The sequence below is a fragment of the Hippocampus bargibanti genome, linkage group LG20, assembly GCF_051943395.1.
Source record: "Hippocampus bargibanti isolate YZ-2025 linkage group LG20, ASM5194339v1, whole genome shotgun sequence".
Taxonomy (NCBI): domain Eukaryota; kingdom Metazoa; phylum Chordata; class Actinopteri; order Syngnathiformes; family Syngnathidae; genus Hippocampus; species Hippocampus bargibanti.
Window position 1 is genome coordinate 10,910,246 of NC_142753.1, and position 13,544 is coordinate 10,923,789.

Genomic DNA, 13,544 nt, shown 5'->3' on the forward strand with positions numbered 1-13,544 from the left:
GTGCGATTTTCGCACATTTTTAGATGTGTACGGCATACAAGAAATATTATACGGGAAACGCAAAAATTGTTAAAAATAATTTTGAAATATGTTCGATTCCCTTTTCGTCATTAAATATTAGCAGTAATGTTAATTATTACAAATATCGCTACTCATAAAAAGCGAAGTCGACTACCGGAAAACCAGTCCGTGCAAAAAGTCTCGAGAAGAAACAAAAGTTTTGGGAAGACAAGTTCCGGTCAAACGGAATTTTATTTTGAAATCAGTTAAATTAAACATTTTACCGTGTTTTTTTCGCCGTATCGCTATCTGACATATTCTTATTTTTATAAACATACATCGTAAGAACCCAAATTCAAATTCAGCAACAACAAAAAAGCCACAATGCTCTACAACAAAGAACAAAATTCATTATTGCTAGCAATATGTTGTAACTTGTTAAAAGTATTACTGTTTACATGTGAAATGTTGTTAATAACATTGCGCAATGTAATACCTATTACAGACGTAAGGAAAAAGTAAGGAAAAATTGAGCCGTTAGTAAGGTCACAGTGTCTCGCAGGTTGACAGGTATACGATTGGAAACGAAATGTATAATTATTATTATTATTATTATTATTATTATTATTATCATTATTGAAATATTTCAGGCATCGTGCCGGGCAGCTGTGCGGCGTCTGAGGACCCCGGCGGTTAGCCCCCTGAGACCATAGAGTTCGGCTTGCCTCGGACTTGACGCCGCATAAATACGTTTGTTTCCCGGGCAGCGCAGCCATACTACCATCCCAAAAGACATTAGCTCACAAACTCCGGTTCCAGCCAGGGCGAAAACTTTCTCCACCGAAAGAACATTTGCAGAGGGGCTTTTCTGAAGACTGAAGTCTCCTTTGGGTTTTTTTCCGCGAGGAGGTGGGAGCTGCTGACGGTAAGGGCCCCAAGTTAGCCAAATTAGCCGGTTGCTAGTTGGCGTTTCCAGACTGTTTTTTTCCTTTGTTTATTTTTTTTAAGATCGCATTTACACTCTTTGTGGACTTTTTAGGATTTCATTTTTTATTTACAGTGTCTCGGAGGCGTTTTGTGGTGACTAATATAAGGTTTTCGTTGGAAGAATACAGGGATGACACCGGAGCCAAGTTGTCAACCTCAGCTCACGGCGGACTAATTGATGGTCGTAAACATCCGAGAGACCTAATCAACACCGCGTAGACCACCGACACATCCGCGGGACTTTATTTATTAACTGACTCGGGGGGTCTCCCTTGTTTTCGACCCCGCCTCTACCTCCGGTCGAGATGGAGGACCGTGATAATATGGATTACTTCTACCAGCAAATGGTGCAGAAGGATGTCACCCGCCGTTTGCAGGTCGGCCAGGACCTTATCGACTACCTGAGCGACTCCTCTCGCTCGCCGGATGTGGAGCAGGAGAAACCACGACTGGACAAGACCGTCGACGAGCTCGCCGGTTGGGTCAACTCAAGCAATTTCAAGGTGAGGGCAAAACAATGGGGCCTAAACTACAGACTGCACGAATAATATTTGCATTAATCAGTCACAGTAAACCAATTCATCAAATTCTTGGTATGCATATGAACATTATGTGTCAAAAAAGGACCAAACATGCTAAAATATTGGATACAAACGCACCACGCACAGGAATTTGAATGGAATAAAATTACTATAAAACTGAATTACCTCAATGATAATAATACAAAATTGAATGCATAAAATACATGCTGTCAGGAAAATAATCAAATATTGAACTTAAATATATTTGGTAAGCAGAAAAAATGTATAATAAATGAATGCAAAAATAGACATATAAGAACACTTTTTTTTGGTTGAATAATAATAATACATTACATTTTAAGCACCTTTCAAAGCTCTCAAGGACACTTTACAGTCAAAGACAAGCATAGGTGCTATAATAAATAAATAAAATACAATCACAAATAGAATACAATAAATAAAATTCAATGCAGATTATTGGTCAGAAATGGATAAAACACAGGAAGAGACATAAATATAAACGTTAAGGCACCAAAATACATACATTAGGGGGCAGGTACTATTAGACAAGTACTCATATTTTGGGCAAAATATACCGCGCACCAAAAATGTTCAAAAAGCACCGATTTATCAGACATTTTCAAAAAAAATATTTCCATTCAAGCTTGGGAAATGTAAAAATATACAACAAATATTTTAAAATCAAGATAACAAATATCCACTTGACAGTTTCATTCATTTTTCACATGCTTCTATTTTCCATTGTCCTCTTCTTACTTTTCTCTGTCTTTGTTCTCAGTTTTCATACGATAACTATGATTGGGGAACCTCTGCTTAGTTAGGCCAAATACGGTACGAAATGTACCGGTAATAGGAAACGGACATATTGACGGAGCGTTTTCATCTCTCCAGTGCATCACATGCTCCTCCCGTCACTCAATACTGAAAAGAAAAGCAGTGGTCCGCTTCCTGTTTTGGACAAACATTGTTCTTTTGGGGTCTTGTTTTCCATTGCTAGCATGAATTAAATGTGTGTTTCATGTTTTTAGGTTTAGTCTGACAGGTTCTATTGTCAGGGTGGAGACACCCCACTCCCCACACTGTATTTAATGGGGGAGGGGTCATAAGTGGACTCTGTCCCGCCTGCGCTCTGTAGGTTCTTTATGCTAACACCGCATCCATGCTATGTCCCGTATCGAGGTGGGGAGGAGGGGCGCACTGGAAAATGATTCGTTTTGCCAAAATCAACACTGCCATTCTGAGGGCCAGTCAAAACATTCCCCCCATTTTGTTTTTAATTCATTCATGATGTGTGCCGTTTCTTATTTTTATTTTTTCAAGAAAGCACAGCTCATCTTCTGACAAACCAAAATTGTAATTATTTGGGTGTGGCAATCATAAAATCTTGATCACTGTGTTGGTGATGCTCATGCACGTTTCCCAAACACTGTAATGATTATTTTTTTTTGTGTTCTACCTGTCCAATGGAAATCATATTTAGCCTCCCAACAGATTCAAGATGTTGTGATGGTACCAGACAAATACATTAATTTTTAAAGTGCAGGTAACATCCGAATTGCGAACGAGTTCCGTTCCGACCAAACTGTCGTAAGTCAAAATGGTCGTAAGTCGAAAGCAATTCAAAATGTTGAATAGAGACACAGTGGCTAAATGACTCGCACACCCCCCCCTCTGCGGCCATCACACGGTGGATTTTTTTTTGTGCGGGTGAGCAGCGGCAGCTATTCGCTCCAGCGTTCACTCTACTCGGAAGTAACACAGCAGCAAAGTTATGAAAGAAAAGAAAGAAGTCGTAAAACAAAATACAAGAGCTGCTGGAAAGGCAGCCACGCTACATTAGCCTTGGACGTTTCCTACAAAAGCGTGAAAGGAAAACGCTCGCTCCCAACGGTATCGTTTCGATATCGTATCCAAGTCTGAATTTTATTCTCGTGAAATCACGAGCCTGCTTGCTAATCTCGCTATCATGCTAAGCAAGCTAATCATGCCGGCGAGATGATTATGGTTATTTTTTTGCTAGCAGCTGCTGGCGTTTGACGTCACGACGGAATCGGATTACGCAAATTGGCAAACATTTGGACCATTCAAACACAAAGTGGTCTATCAGGACTTTCTGTGACGGACCCCCCAGAACACCCCCCACCCCCCCACCCCCCTCTTAAATTCTGTACACCAATTAGCAAACTTAAGCCGACGTACGCCCCCCCCCCCCCCCCTTACAATAGAGAGCATTGATTCAAAGGCAGAATATTCCAGCATTCCTCAACCCCCCCCCGAACTACAAATCATGTGTGATTATTTAAAGGACAACCGACGCCTCCGGACAAGTTGTGTCCATAATTTGTAAAATGACTTGAAATGACTTCTACTGAGCGGATTTTACAAAGATTCCACAGCATATAGCGTTATTTCACGTTTCAAGACTCGCGCTGAATATTCAGGAAGTCTTGTTTTCCGAGTTGATGACTGACATGACGTCTGGAACGCCCCTTGTTTTTTACTTTTATAAGGTATAAATCAAGACACATTATGATATTGATTTTGAGTGAATGTAATGTTTGGTCTGAATTTTTTTTTTTTTTTTTACATTTATGTACTTTTAACAGGTGGCACTGTTGGGCATTGACATCTGTGCTGCTTTCGTGGACCGCCTTGGCGAGCGCTTCCGCGGTTACCTGGCCACAGGTGAGCGAGTCAATCTCAGTCTACCCAAAGAAAAGTCATTTTGTTGACAGAAATCTTTCAAGGACAACCGAAGCCTCCGGACAAGTTGTGTCCATGATTTGTAAAATCACTTCAAATGACTTACTACTGAGCGCATTTTACAAAGATTCCACCGTGTATCGCTATATTTTACGTTTTAAGACTCGCGCTGAATATTCAGGAAGTATTGTTTATGAGTTGGTGATGAGTCCATACGTGACGTCACTGAAGGAACACCCCTGACCGAGAAAGCGACACACAATGCATTTTTGGGTACTTTGTTTGGTCTGAAAACTTCGTGTTGATGGTGAAATTAGAAGGAAAACACATAAATAACGCCATGGTGAATCGTGTGTTGCACCAAGACTACTATTTGATACTAGTTGACACAAATTCCCAGCAGACAAATCAGCCCATTTCCAACGGAGCTTGGGCGCCATCTTGTGCATTTTCTGCGAGGCTACATTGCAGTCCAGGCGCCTCAAAATGACATGGAAGGACTTCTTTAATCGATTGCAAACATTTATGCTTTCCTCTTCAGAACTATTTGAATCATATTCATAACTAGATGAGTCACAAGAAAGCATCTTCTCCCAATCTGAAGCCATTGTTTTGATTCTAGAGCAATGCAAGATGTCCTGGTGTGATGTCATGAACAAAGGGGGCGGGACCTTCTGAAACTCGCCATTTCCGGGGTCATTTTGAAGTAGTTTTGGGACACTTTAAGTCATTTTTATTGGTGTTTTTCATTTGACGACAAATATCAGCCTGCGTGTTTTGGGTATTTTAAATGCTATAAAACGTTTTTCTGATGTCAGGAAACAAAATAATGGTGTCGCTTGTCCTTTAAGGATCCCATAAAACCCACGAGAGGAGCATCCTGGCTTTTTATGGCCACCCCATGTGTGTCAATGTCTGTCAAAGTGTCCTCTACCGTATGCAGCAGCCACCTTGGCTGGCGCTTGTCACAATTCTCACATGTACGTGCACAGTCAACCACGTGTTTTTTTTTTTTTTTTTTTTTTTTTTTTTCAGTTTTTTCAGCAAGCTCGTCTCGATTTGATTTGTGCATCCTAGCCCGCTTGTTGGCCTCCCAAACAGCGGCTTGGCATGCTGAGAGAGTCCGGATGACATCATCCAGTGCAACTAAGGGCGTTGTATTGATCTTGAAAACAGCAAGCGTTTACTGCGCTTGCTTCCTGACGTCGGCAGAAAAAAAAGGAGCGATTAAACAAGTCAAGTGTATGCCTTTTAAGCCTCTGATACAAGACAACAAGCATCCCCCACCTTTAAACCGCTCATTATTTGTCTTTGTTGCCATGACAGCACATTGTTTTGCGAGCACATGGACAGGAAAAGCGACGATGACGGACTGACTCGTCACTGTCACGTGAAAAAATATCCACTAGAAGGCGCTCCTCATTCTTTTTGTCTTGTTTGTCCAGTCCTGCCGGCGCTGGTGGACCGGCTGGGAGATGGCAAGGACCAAGTCCGGGAAAACAGCCAAGCTCTCATCCTACACTGCATGGAGCAGACAGCCTCGCCAATGGTAAACATCTCCGTCCACGAGCAAGCAAAATGAAGCGAACACTCAAACTGACTCATTTGCAGGCATTGTCAATTACATAAAAAAAAAAATTATTATTATAAAAATAAACACCAACGTATTCCAACCACTGTGTCTGTTCACTAACAGAATAAATATATTGCATTAAAATGATGGGATGAAATGTCGTTGAAAATACAAAATTCCTACCCTGGATAGCAGTTGCAGGCTACTAGAGTAACGCCACACACACACACAAAACGTGAAAAGAGAATAAAGTGGGGTGGCGATAAATAAATGAATAAATGGCTAAATGAATAGATGAATCACTTAGTGAAACAGAACCAAGAGAAGGCATTATGGTTCATTTATTAGCTCGCTAGCTATCTATATGCTATCTATTAGCGACCTATGTTTTAATTACATATTAGTTCGCTAGCTAACTAACTTTAGTTAACGTCCGTGTAAGCTCTCGGTCGTACAGGAAAGGTCCATCGATGAAAAGGTTTCTTCAGCCGTCATCTGTACAAATTTGAAGGTGTCGGACGTTTCGCTTCCCATCCAAGAAGCTTCGTCAGCAAACTAAAGTCTTGCTGGTAGTTTCGCCCCTATATATATATCCCTACTGTCCAGACGTGGCGGTAACTTTAGTTAACTTTCTATCTATTTGCGTTATTCCGGGCTATCTATTAGCTATCTACCTGGCTAGCTATATATTTGTTATCTACTAGCTCTCTAGCTAGCTATTAGTTATCTATTAGGTAGCTAGCTAACTTTCTATCTATTTAAATTTTTCCGGGTTGAGTGAACACTGGGTCATGTTGCTATCTATTAGCTATCTACCTAGCTAGCTATCTAGTTAGTAGCTAACGTTGAGTGAACGCTGGCGCGTGTTGCTTCCGCTGCTCAGCCACAGAAAACCGTATCCTGCGGCTAATGTGCTTTTGTCATCCTTGCAGTACGTTTGGGAAAGACTGCTTCCCAGTTTCAAACATAAGAACTTCCGCAGCCGAGAGGGACTCTGTCTTTGCCTCAGTGCCACGCTCAGCTCGTAAGTAGCATGTTTTTTTTTTTCCTTTTCTTGGGATGAATAATCAGCTGTACTTCTTTGTACTAAGTTCATCCTGTCTACTTGATATCGAATTTAAAGCAGATTCTTTACTTACAAACAGTGTAGGTGTTCAACTACCTGACATGTTTCGGCGTATACTTCCGCAGAATATTGAGATTTACGACGATGTATTTATTTATGACTATTGAGCTTTGTTCTTTTCCTCCCCCCCACAATGACAAAAAACATGGCCGCACAAAAGCATCAACTTACTTGATTGTCAGTTCTCAAGCGGCGGCTGTACAAAATACAATACATATTGATTTTTATAGCGCTTTAACAACACCTGAAACTGTAACAAAGCGCTAAACACTAATAATAGGCAAATGCTGCCCCCCTCGTGGAAGGGGAAAACATTGCCAGAGGTCTGATCAGCGCTTTATCAGCACCCACCGCAAGGAAAAACCAGCTACACGTCACGCTTTTCAATTCTCGCATAAATTCCGGGATGGCAGTGTATTAGTTAAGCGCGTAGGAGCCATCTCGGCGCCGAATGTGCGCTTTTAGCATCGTGAAATGCTTTGTAGATGTTTTGCTAGCTATGTCGTCTCTCAGATGGAACATGGCGGCTTAGTTGAGTGGCGCCGCTAATGCTGGCGCTTCTTGCTATGAGAATTGTGTTCGTCACGGATTTTTGAAATCATGTTTAACTCAAATGTTGTCATTTTACATCTCACAGGTACGGCGCCCAGACGTTGAGCCTGAGCAAGATCGTTCCTTATCTTTGCACTCTGACGGCAGACCAGAACCCCCAGGTAGGAGCTACCTTTACCCAGGAAGCATTCTTAGCGTCATTAGCCAGGAAATGCACACTTAGCGGTAGGGGGTCTGTTGAACTGAAATGTGTTGCTGTCTATGATTCAAATAGTTCTGAAGAGGAAAGCATAAATGTTTGCAATCGATTAAAGAAGTCCTTCCGTGTCAATTTGAGGCGTCTGACTCCAATGTAGCACCCAGAACATGCACAAGATGGCGCCCAAGCTCTGTTGGAAATGGGCTGATTTGTCTGCTGGGAATTTGTGTCAACTACTATCAAATAGTAGTCTTGGGGCAACACACAACGATTCACCATCGCGTGATTTATGTGTTTTCCTTCTAATTTTGCCATCAACACAAAGTTTTCAGACCAAAATGTACCCAAAATGCATTGCGTGTCGGTTTCTCGGTCAGGGGCGTTCCAGACGTGACGTCACGTCAGGAATCATCCGGTAAAGTGGAATTTTATTTTGAAATCAGTTCAATTAAACATTTTACCGTGTTTTTTTTTGCCATATCATTAATATTTTTTTTATAAATATTACATATCATAAAAACACACATTCTAATTCATTTTTTGATGAGGACAAATTCAATTTATCCACAGCAAAAAAAAGCCACAATGCTCAACAACAAAGAACATACTTGATTATTGCTAGAAATATGTTGTTAAAAGTATTAATATTTACATATCCCCTCTCTCTCCCGGCAAATTGGCGTTTTCGTGTTTATTATGTTTGTTAAAGTCATTCTAAGTGCCTTGCACGCTGGGTCCGAGAGGACACTCATTTCATCTGTGCTGTATGTCATGCATATGTGACAATAAAGCTGACTTTGACTAAATTTTGTCAAAAAATTGGGCAATAAAATATGACGTACACGGATTTTTTTTTTTTTCTCGGTAAGTACTGAAAAAATGAGCCGTTAGTAAGGTCACAGTGTCTCGCAGGTTGACCGGTCTGATATACATTTTACTACTTCCTCATGTTTTATTGTATTTCCCCGCCCCAACGCTGACCACTTTGTATCAACTGTGACACGCAGGTACGAGAGGCCTCCATCACAACAATAGTGGATATTTACCGTCACGTTGGCGAGAGGGTACGAGCCGACTTGGCAAAGAGAGGACTGCCTGCCGCACGGTCAGTTGGATTCACACGCACGGAAGCACGAACCGCCCGCTCAGTCCCAGGCCACGCCATGCGCCACTTTGCACCTTGACAGAGACGCTTTTTATCCCGAGCACAATGCTGACTGGCGCTGGTCGGGTAGGAGGAACAGCAAAGGGGGAGGGGAGGGGGGGTAGATGGTAGATATCGCACTGTTTTTCACCAAATGAGATGCATCGCCATGACAGTGACCAAAATGATGCTAGTATTAAAATATGACTACATTATCAACAAGCGAGAGAGAAATTATGATGAGAAAAGACAGTCATAATTGATGATACGCGCTTGCGTTTAAATACAAGTTGCTGCATGGTTTCGAATCACTGCGATGCACGTTACGTTTTATCAACGTTGGGTCTCTTGTCACTTTAAAGGACAACCGACGATAAGTTGTGTCCATAATTTGTAAAATCACTTCTACTGAGCGGATTTTACAAAGATTCCACGGCATATAGCTATATTTTACCTTTTAAGACTTGCACTGAATATTCAGGAAGTCTTGTTTTCGAGTTGATGACGATGCCTGACGTGACGTCACTGAAGGAACGCCCCTGACCGAGAAAGCGACACACAATGCATTTTGGGTACTTTGTTTGCTCTGAAAACTGATCCGTGTTGATGGCGAAATTAGAAGGAAGACACATAAATAACGCCATGGTGAATTGTTGTGTGTTGCACCAAGACTACTACTTGATACTAGTTGACACAAATTCCCAGCAGACAAATCAGCCCATTTCCAACGGAGCTTGGGCGCCATCTTGTACATTTTCTGGGACGCTACATTTTAGTCCACCTCAAAATGAAACAGAAGGACTTCTTTAATCGATTGCAAACATTTATGCTTTCGTCTTCAGGACTATTTGAATCATATTCATAACTGGATGAGTAACAGGAAAGCATCTTCTCCGAATCTGAAGCCATTGTTTTGATTCTAGAGCAAGGCGAAGACGTCGTGGCGTGACGTCACGAACAAGGGGGCGGGACCTTCTGAAACTCGCCATTTCCGGGTTTTTTTTCAAGTAGTTTTTGGACACTTTAACTCTTTTTTTTATCTGTGTTTTGCATTTGACTAAAAATATCAGCCTGCGTGTTTTGGGTATTTTAGATGCTATAAAACGTTTTTCTGATGTCAGTTAGGAAACACCAAAAGTGATGTCGGTTGTCCTTTAAGGCTATGTTGCATGCGTCCAAATGTGGATTTGTTTTCTCCTATTGTTGAGGAATACACGAACAAGGCAAATGTTGTGAGGCGACACAGACATGGCTCGTCTTTTGTTTTTTTGCTCTCTAGCCCCTCCCCCTTCTGACCAAAATCTATGCGTGTGTTGGGGGGGGGGGGGTGAGATTATGTAAAGGGTAACCAGATCTACTGGCTGCCTAACACACACACAAACGCGGTTGAGTGTGTTAACCCCGCCCCATTCCAAGCGTGTGATTGACACATCCAGAATGTATGTACAGCAGTCGGCGGTGCTTTGTTGAGCGCACGCTTTGCCCTCCCCTTTGCCTCCTCCCTTTCCCCTTGGAGACCCACTGCACCATGTTGGATACAAAGAGCTGAAGAACGCAGCGAGTCACCCGCCGTGGGGGATACACGACACGGAAACAAGGAATCAATCCTCCATTTGACAGTTTAATATGCAAACGAAAGGAAAGGGAATCGAATTTCCACGTCAGACTCCAAGCGGTGAGCAGAGTGTGCGTGAACCCCCCCCCCCCCTGTAGGGCGTGTTATGCTTCTATTTTCGTCATACATGTGCAAACCGGCGAAGCCATCTTGTTGTTGTGTCGACACACCCACCCTCGGGGTGACGCTCACGTGCATCGGCGAACATCAAGAAAATAGCAAATCGATTGATTGGCGATCGTTTGGAATTTCTTTTCAGATTGCACACCATCTTGGCTCGATTCGATGAGGCTCTGAATTCAGGCAACATGGCTCTCAGCCCCAGTCACGGTTAGTGTCTTGTCTTTATTTTGATTTTGCTGGATGGCGCCCACCATCTTGTCGAGTCATGTTAAGAAGATTTTTGCTCTTGCTGCGTAGTTGTGTCGCTTGGTTGCTGTGTAATCGGACCCGAAAGGATTAACGTGCGTGTGTGTGTGTGTGTGTGTCTGTACAGTTGACAGTGTGTGACCTTTTCTTGATCCAAATATAAATAGAATTGATGTTGTCACGCCGTATGGGACGAAAATGTACGCACTATATTATTACTTTGTTCTGTGAAATGTAAATTTCTCCGCTGTGAGACTAATAAAGGCTAATCCAATGGAAATTCATTTCGACACACGACTATTTGGGGCTCTCGTCGTGACTTTAAACGTCGTTGTCGCCAGTTTTACCATCGGAAATGTTATCTATTAGCTAGCTAGCTAGCTAACTTTCTATCTATTTGAGTTATTCCGGGTTTCGTGAACGCTGGCTCATGTTGCTATCTATTAGCTATCTTGCTATCTATCTTGCTATCTATCTTGCTATCTATCCTGCTATCTATCTTGCTATCTATCTTGCTAACTATCTTGCTAACTATCTTGCTATCTATCTTGCAATCTATCTTGCTATCTATCTTGATATCTATCCTGCTATATATCCTGCTATCTATCTTGCTATCTATGTAGCTGCTATCTAGCTAACGTTCTATCTATTTGAGTTATTTCGGGTTGAGTGAACGCTGGCGGATGTGGCTGCTACTGCTCCCCCGCAGAAAAACTGATCCTGTGACTGTAAAGTGACCTTGAGATTTTTGAAAGGTGCTTAGAAATTAAATGTATTATTATTATTATTATTAGTAGTAGTAATAGTATTTGGGGGGCCGGTTCCGGCCCGCGCGCCGTATGTTTGACACCACATGTCCTAGACATTTCTAAGATATAAATCTTCGGCGTTTTTGCCGCTGGAGAAGAAAAAATGGAGTTGTCCCACTCTGTCTCAATGGCTCCATTGTTGTTTTTGTGAGGGGAAAGGGGGACAAAGTCCCGGTGCCATTTTGTTCTGTCTGAAATTGTGGCTATCAGGCCTCGCGCAAAAAAAAAAAAAAGTGGCGTATAAGAACTGCAACACAAATAGCAGCTTTCATCTCTTGCATACTTTAGGTGTTGACAATGATTAACCCACAAACACACTTCGCGTTTGCAGACAATGTCATTCTGCTCCAATGCCTCGGCAGCCCTGCGAAAGCAAAGCGTGACCTCGTTTCTCACACTCGACGGGTTGCCAGGGGAAGGAAATCTGTGCTCTGCTTTTCATAATTTATTCCCTCGTCGCCCTCACTTGAAATCTTAAGTTATACCTTTTGTTTGTTTTTATGTATTGTTTTTTTTTTTGTACATGTTTTGAAGGGGGTTTGTGAGTAAGCGAGTAGACTTCTGCTTTCCCTGCTGTTTTGTCTTTTCAAAACAAAAGCGTTCGCCTCGTCCCAATTGCTGATGAGCAGTTCTGTGTAAATTGTCAGTCTTACAGGAGTGGTCCATCGATGAAAAGGTTTCTTCAGCCGTCATCTGTACTTCTTTGGAGGTGTCGGACGTTTCGCTTTTTATCAAAGATGCTTCGTCAGCTAACTAAAGTCTTGCTGGTAGTTTCGGCCCTATATATATATATATATATATATATATATCCCTACTGTCCAGACGTGGCGGTAACTTTAATTAACTTTCTATCTATTTGTGTTATTCCGGGTTGAGTGAACACTGGGTCATGTTGCTATCTATTAGCTATCTACCTAGCTAGCTATATCCGCCATTACCATGACGACGGCGCTCCTGGAGAATCTTGGTTGCATTGTACACGTTGTGTCCGTTTCTCTAATAATGCAAGTGAAGTAAGTTATAGTCAGTTCTTATAACAATGAAACAAAGACAAGCATCGAGTTGAAAGAAGGCCCTTTTATTTTGCTCTCATGGTGAGAAGCTGGTCTGCATGTCGCCACGGCAACAGTTGTTGCCTGGTCCGTGTGCTCATCCTTGCCACCCCCTCATTTCAAATCCCATCTGAAAACCCACCTATTTAAAATGGCATTTTCTGTGTAGCTCTCTCTCTTGTTTCTATTTATAATTGTATTTTATTTATTGCATTGTGATTGTATTTTTTTATAATAGTACTTATGCTTGTCTGTGACTGTAAAGTGTCCTTGAGAGCTTTGAAACGCGCTTAAAATGGAATGTATTATTATTTCCTGTCCATGTACAGAAGTACATGATGTATTGCTCATGTGCAAAAATGAATAATAATAAGAATAATCATAATAATAATACCCCATGAAATATCACTTTTATTATTAAAATCTAAACCATGTTTCTTTTTACCACGGTGTTTTCAGAAAAGACTATTAGCTATATCTATTAGCGCTGGCTAATAGATATCTATTCGCTGGCTAATGACTATTCGCTGGTGAGTGGCTAGCTATTTGCTAGCTAATGACTGTCTATTCGCTAGCTATTGGCTATCTATTCGCTAGCTATTAGCTAGATTGCTATCTATTTGAGTTATTTCGGGGTTGGCGCGTGTGGCAGAAAAAACAAACTGACTGTAAAGTGACCTTGAGAGTTTTGAAAGGCGCTTAGAAATGAAATGTATTATTCTTATTATTAATAATAATAATAATAATAATATTGTGACAGTGATTTTCTTGTCGCTCTGTCACTCCATGTTTTTTGTTTATTTTTTTGGCATTGAACAAAGCTCCCAAAAATTTCCCATCTCGACTTTTCCTGTTTTGTTGCCCTCAATGCTA

At 41.6% G+C, this 13,544-nt stretch overlaps 1 protein-coding gene across 1 annotated transcript in view; it reads left to right on the forward strand.

Annotated features, from left to right (window-relative positions):
* The first annotated feature begins 694 nt into the window (after nucleotides 1-694).
* Nucleotides 695-13,544, forward strand: part of clasp2 (cytoplasmic linker associated protein 2) — a 38,148-nt gene continuing 25,298 nt past the window's right edge. Inside the window, exons 1-8 of the mRNA XM_089023783.1 lie at nucleotides 695-925; nucleotides 1,061-1,490; nucleotides 4,136-4,214; nucleotides 5,678-5,781; nucleotides 6,738-6,829; nucleotides 7,569-7,644; nucleotides 8,690-8,787; nucleotides 10,701-10,771. Of these exons, the coding sequence (XP_088879909.1) occupies nucleotides 1,293-1,490; nucleotides 4,136-4,214; nucleotides 5,678-5,781; nucleotides 6,738-6,829; nucleotides 7,569-7,644; nucleotides 8,690-8,787; nucleotides 10,701-10,771 (718 nt within the window). The 5' untranslated portion in view covers nucleotides 695-925; nucleotides 1,061-1,292. The remainder of the gene's footprint in view (nucleotides 926-1,060; nucleotides 1,491-4,135; nucleotides 4,215-5,677; nucleotides 5,782-6,737; nucleotides 6,830-7,568; nucleotides 7,645-8,689; nucleotides 8,788-10,700; nucleotides 10,772-13,544) is intronic.